At 48.2% G+C, this 6,770-nt stretch overlaps 1 protein-coding gene across 1 annotated transcript in view; it reads left to right on the top strand.

Annotated features, from left to right (window-relative positions):
• The first annotated feature begins 301 nt into the window (after positions 1-301).
• Positions 302-6,770, top strand: part of BFSP1 (beaded filament structural protein 1, filensin) — a 48,183-nt gene continuing 41,714 nt past the window's right edge. Inside the window, exons 1-2 of the mRNA XM_010862793.1 lie at positions 302-525; positions 3,306-3,414. Coding sequence (XP_010861095.1) covers positions 302-525; positions 3,306-3,414 — 333 coding nt within the window. The remainder of the gene's footprint in view (positions 526-3,305; positions 3,415-6,770) is intronic.

Below are 6,770 nucleotides of genomic sequence, written 5' to 3' on the forward strand. Positions count from 1 at the left end.
TTGACCCCCTCATAATTGTCAGGCTAGAAGGAAGGGGATACATAAGTGAGTATGAATTGGCCTTTCTGGAGACGGCCTGGGACATGGGATATTTAACCCCTCTGTGTTTTCATCCGCACCTGATCAAGCCCATCAAGGCAGAACGGACTTTAGGGAGAAACAGTCTTGAACCGTGTGGTGGTCTGGTTTGGCCATGCTGACCGGCAGGTGAAGACATGCCGATCCCCTTTCTCCCTCTGGGATCTGGAAGGATTTGGATGAGGATGACCTGCCCCCCTCCTTGCCCCCGCCATACTGGATGATGACGTGCCAGCTGCCCACTGCTCCACTAGGACCGGAGGCTGCCTTAACGCCCAATCCAGGGCCAGGTGAAGTTCCTGCAGCAGCCGCTGCTCCTCCACCAGCTCTCCCAGAGGTCGTAGAGCCACCACCTTGGCAGGCTCTGATCCCAGTGCAGAAGCCTCTGGCCAACACTTTCAGGATCCGGCTTCAGCCGAACCGCCCAAGCTATACCCGTCTCTCCCAGTGAGTACTGACAGGAAGGGGAAAGGAGACACCAGAATCAAACAGAGGCTGCGCTCTGCTAAGGAGCCAGAGGAAAGGGCCCCGCTACAAATGCCCCTCAGAGAGTTACAGCAGCCTCCGGTTCAGGGGGCAGACGGCCACTACCATCAGCCCCCTGTAGCCTATTATTACCAGATTAGGCTAATGGAGACTATTTTTCGAACCCACTGCCCTACATGCGGAGAAGGCAATGGCAACCCACTCCAGTACTCTTGGCTGGAAAATCCCATGGACGGAGGGGCCTGGTGGGCTGCAGTCCATGGGGTCGCTAGGAGTCGGACATGACTGAGCGACTTCACTTTCACTTTTCACTTTTCATGCATTGGAGAAGGAAATGGCAACCCACTCCAGTGTTCTTGCCTGGAGAATCCCAGGGATGGAGGAGCCTGGTGGGCTGCCGTCTATGGGGTCGCACAGAGTTGGACACGACTGAAGCGACTTAGCAGCAGCAGCAGCAGCAGCCCTACATGGGATGACATAATCCAACTACTAGTCTCCCTCTTCATCACTGAGAACAGACACAGGATCCCAAGGCCAGAAAATGGTTAAGAGAAGTGGCACCCGAGGGTACTGCAAACCCGCAGCAGTGGGCAGAGCTAGCCACCCCCGATTAGAGGCCCAGCTGGGACTGTAACACAGAGGAAGGGAGGGGCTGCCTGGAGAGATCAGGCAGCTGTTTTACAAGGTCTCAAGAGGGGGGCCAAAAACCTATAAATAGGGCAAAACCCGTCAAAGTGATTCAAAGGGAAAGTGAATCACCCTCTGAGTTCTATGAAAGACTGTGCGAGGCCTGTGTACTTTATATGCCAATAGATCCAGAGGCTGCTGGGTCTCAGATGGTGATAAATGCAGACTTTGTGTTTCAAGTCTACCCCGAAAATGTCAGATGGGGGGACACCAAGTGACTCATGAATTTTTATACATCCCTAAATGCTCAGTACCTTTGTTGGGAAGAGACTTGCTGTCTAAATTGGGGGCACAAGTGACCTTTCCCCCCCATGAAAGACCCACTTTTTGAGTGGGCTTCACCACTTATTTACTCTTACTCTCAGTAACCCCCAAGATGAATGGAGGTTACACCATCTCCTGGAAGGGAAACCGGATGGGCTGAACCATTGAGAGAGAGAGTTAACTCAACAATTCCCTCAGGTCTGGGTGGAAGACAACCCTCCCAGGCTTGCAAAACAAGTCCCAGTGGTAATAGAACTCAAACCCACTACAATTATGTCAGTACCCACCTTGGGCCTGCCAGACCTTGCTAAGCCATTTACTCTTTACGTGACTGAAAAGGACAAGGTAGCTATGGGACTGTTGTCCCAGACTATGGGGACATGGGACAGACCTGTGGCTTATCTCTTGAAACGGCTGGACAATGTTGCCATTGGGTAGCCAGGATGCTTATGGGCAGTTGCTGTGGTTGCCTTACTGGTCCAGAAGGCAACCAAGCTGACTTTGGGCCAAGATTTGATCATAAAAGTCATGCATGAGGTCAATACTCTCCTGCGAGGGGACCCCCATAAATGGCTGTCGACATCCCGGATTACTCAATACCAGGGACTGTTATGTGAGAACCCCCGTGTTGCTATTGAGCCTTGTCAGGCCCTGAATCCAGCCACTCTCCTTCCTGTGGGAGAAGGTGGGCCCTCACTTGTAGTAGTAGTAGTAGTAGCAGCAGCTTAGTCGCTAAGTCGTGTCCGACTCTTGCGACCCCATGGACTGTAGCCTGCCAGGCTCTGTCCATGGGATTCTCCAGGCAAGAATACTGGAGTGGGTTGCCATTTCCTTCTCCAGGGGATGTGCCCAACCCAGGAATCGAACCCGGGTCTCCTGCATTGCAGGCAGATTCTTTACCAACTGAGCTATGAGGGAAGCCCTGGCCCTCACATGATTGCAAGGAAATCCTAGAAGTTTATGCCAGCAGACCTGACTTAAGAGACCAGCCAATCCCAGACCCACATTGGGTCGTGTACAGCAATGGCACCAGCCTGGTGAAACAAGGACAATGACTGTCGAGATATGCAGTAGTCATGGAAGAAACCATCGGTGAGGTTAGCTCTCTGCCATCACACTGGTCTGCTCAATGGGGCAAACTATATGCTCTAATCTGGGCCCTCCAGCTGTCAAAAGGCAAGAAGACAAACATTTACACAGACTCCAGGTATGCTTTTGCTACTTTACATGTACACGGGGCTTTACAGAAAGAGAGAGGTCTTCTGACAGCCAACAGAAAGGTCATTAAAAGTAAAGAAGAAATTCTGACCCTATTAGATGCTGTCTGGGACCCAGCAAGGGTTGCAGTCATACACCGCCGAGGACATCAAAAAGAGGATGTTTCCCCAGGCTCGGGGAAACAAACTGGCAGATAAGACCACTAAACAAGCAGCTGAGGGCTTGGAGGTGACAAGTGAAGCCCCTATTAAAGCTCTCGTATTGGCAGAGCTGCCTGAGCTAACTCTGGCGTCTCCAAAATACACTGAAGCCCAAAACCAACTAGCCAAAGTGGAAGGGGCCATCAAGACTGAAAAGGGATGGTAGGAATTTCCAAGTGGCAAATTATTGGTACCGGAGGAGCTGGCACCCACTCTGGTAAGCCAAACACACCAAGCATCCCACCTAGGCCATGATAAACTGGAAGAGCTAATTCGAAAGTATTTCTTGGTTCCCCGCCTCTCTTCCCTAGGCAGGACAGAATCTCAGAACTGCACTGCCTGCTCACAGGGTAATGCTGCCTCTCGGCATAGACAGAAGCCTCCAGGGATTCAGCTGAAAGGCACGCTTCCCTTTGAACACCTGGAAGCAGACTTCACTGAAATGAAACCTCACCGACACTACCATTACCTGCTTGTCATGGTATGTACGTTCTCGGAATGGTAGAAATTTTTCCTACCCGGACTGAAAAAGCATCAGAAGTAGCCTGGTGCCTGCTTAGGGAAATAGTTCCCAGATTTGGATTTCCTACCAGCTTTGGATCAGACAATGGCCCAGCTTTTGTAGCTGATTTAGTACAAGTAAGCAAAACTTTAAGCATCAAATGGAAACTGCACACTGCCTATAGGCCCCAGAGTTTTGGGATGGTAGAACGAACCAACTAGACACTTAAAGAGACACTCTCCAAATGGATCATAGAGACTGACTGCTCCTGGGTGGACTTGCTTCCAACAGCTCTGCTCAGACTCAGGATAACCCCGTGGTTCCATGGCTATTCTGTGGATGAAGTTGTATACGGGAGGCCCCAAAGGGGGCCTGTTGTGGGGCTGTGCCTCTGTCTGTGATGGATGGACATTCCTGGCAGGTGTCACCGCTCTGCCAAGGAGATTTTAAACCACTCTACTCTTTTCTGGGACAACAAAAATAGACTTTCCTTTCTCTTGTCAATCATAGTCTCTCCCTGTTCTCTCGGTGTAAGCCAGATCTACAGTCAATAGGCTTGGGTCATGGGGTTACATATTATGTAAACACCAGTTTCATAGAAGTAACAAAAGCGGTAATTCAAAACAATGGTTTTGGAAATGCTTACAGCTGCTCAAGGAGGTACCTGTGCTATAATTAAGGCTGAATGTTGTGTATATATTCTTGATTTATCTGGCAATGTATCAGCTGCTTTGCTGCTAATGCTAAGTCACTTCAGTAGTGTCTGACTCTGTACGACCCCATAGACGGCAGCCCAGCAGGCTCCCCTGTCCCTGGGATTCTCCAGGCAAGAACACTGTAGTAGGTTGCCATTTCCTTCTCCAATGCATGAAAGTGAAAAGTGAAAGTGAAGTCGTTCAGTCATGTCTGACTCTTAGCGACCCCATGGACTGCAGCCTATCAGGCTCCTCCGCCCATGGAATTTTCCAGGCAAGAGTACTGGAGTGGGGTGCCATTGCCTTCTCCAGCAATGTATCAGCTGGTTTGCTGCTACTGCTAAGTCACTTCATAGATGACATGAAAAACCAGGTAAAAGCAATGTCAAATAAAAACATTCCTTTCTGGACCTCGGTACTATCTTGTGTGAGGGGTGATTGGTGGAACATTGTTATAGTTGCCTTGATAGTTCTGCTTTGTGGACCCAACATCTTACAATGTATTATGAACTTTGTAACCCAAAGGTTGGTGGTGTTCTCCCAAATTGGCAGTCGGAGAGCCAGGGTGCAATATATCCCTATGAATGATGCTCATACTATGAGTTAAGAGCATCAAGAAGGGGGAATGAAGGAGGAAAGAGAACAGGCTCTATCTTGAAAGCAGGACTCCATCTTGGGCCAGACTGTGGACTTTGAGCTATATGCCCAGTATCTTTGGAAACAACATACCAACTGGAAAACTGGGCCCTCAGAAGGAAGAGAACCAGGGCTCTCCATCGCTGAAGATCAGGTCAGATAGATTAGTCGCTCAGTCGTGTCTGACTCTTTTTGACTCCACGAATTGCAGCATGCCAGGCCTCCCTGTCCATCACCAACCCCCGGAGTCCACTCAGACTCACGTCCATGGAGTCGGCGATGCCATCCAGCCATCTCATCCTCTGTTGTCCCCTTCTCCTCCTGCCCCCAATCCCTCCCAACATCAGAGTCTTTTCCAATGAGTCAACTCTTCGCATGAGGTGGCCAAAGTACTGGAGTTTCAGCTTTAACATCATTCCTTCCAAAGAAATCCCAGGGCTGATCTTCAGAATGGACTGATTGGATGTCCTTGCAGTCCAAGGGACTCTCAAGAGTCTTCTCCAACACCACAGTTCAAAAGCATCAATTCTTCGGCGCTCAGCCTTCTTCACAGTCCAACTCTCACATCCATACATGACCACAGGAAAAATCATAGCCTTGACTAGACAAACCTTTGTTGGCAAAAAAAGTCTCTGCTTTAGAATATGCTATCTAGGTTGGTCATAACTTTCCTTCCAAGAAGTAAGCGTCTTTTACTTTCATGGCTGCAGTCACCATCTGCAGTGATTTTGGAGCCCCCAAAAATAAAGTCTGACACTGTTTCCACTGTTTCCCCATCTATTTCCCATGAAGTGGTGGGACCAGATGCCATGATCTTCGTTTTCTGAATGTTGAGCTTTAAGCCAACTTTTCCACTCTCCTCTTTCACTTTCATCAAGAGGCTTTTTAGTTCCTCTTCACTTCTGCCATAAGGGTGGTGTCATCTGCATATCTGAGGTTATTGATATTTCTCCTGGCACTCTTGATTCCAGCTTGTGTTTCTTCCAGCCCAGCGTTTCTCATGATGTACTCTGCATATAAGTTAAATAAGCAGGGTGACGATATACAGCCTTGACATACTCCTTTTCCTATTTGGAACCAGTCTGTTGTTCCTTGTCCAGTTCTAACCGTTGCTTCCTGACCTGCATATAGGTTTCTCAAGAGGCAGGTCAGGTGATCTGGTATTCCCATCTCTTTCAGAATTTTCCACAGTTTATTGTGATCCACACAGTCAAAGGCTTTGGCATAGTCAATAAAGCAGAAATAGATGTTTTTCTGGAACTCTCTTGCTTTTTCGATGATCCAGTGGATGTTGGCAATTTGATTTCTGGTTTCCTCTGCCTTTTCTAAAACCAGCTTGAACATCAGGAAGTTCACGGTTCACGTATTGCTGAAGCCTGGCTTGGAGAATTTTGAGCATTACTTGAGTAGCATGTGAGATGAGTGCAATTGTGCGGTAGTTTGAGCATTCTTTGGCATTGCCTTTCTTTGGGATTGGAATGAAAACTGACCTTTTCCAGTCCTGTGGCCACTGCTGAGTTTTCCAAATTTGCTGGCATATTGAGTGCAGCACTTTCACAGCATCATCTTTCAGAATTTGGAATAGCTCAACTGGAATTCTATCACCTCCACTAGCTTTGTTCATAGTGATGCTTTCTTTCTAAGGCCCACTTGACTTCACATTCCAGGATGTCTGGCTCTAGGTCAGTGATCACACCATCGTGATTATCTGGGTCATGAAGCTCTTTTTTGTACAGTTCTTCTGTGTATTCTTGCCATCTCTTCTTAATATCTTCTGCTTCTGTGAGGTCCATATCATTTCTGTCCTTTATCGAGCCCATCTTTGCATGAAATGTTCCTTTGGTATCTCTGGTTTTCTTGAAGAGATCTCTAGTCTTTCCCATTCTGTTGTTTTCCTCTATTTCTTTGCACTGATTACTGAGGAAGGCTTTCTTATCTCTTCTTGCTATTCTTTGGAACTCTGCATTCAGATGTTTATATCTTTCCTTTCCTCCTTTGCTTTTC

The sequence above is a fragment of the Bison bison genome, unplaced genomic scaffold, assembly GCF_000754665.1.
Source record: "Bison bison bison isolate TAMUID 2011002044 unplaced genomic scaffold, Bison_UMD1.0 scf7180017864484, whole genome shotgun sequence".
Lineage (NCBI taxonomy): Eukaryota > Metazoa > Chordata > Mammalia > Artiodactyla > Bovidae > Bison > Bison bison.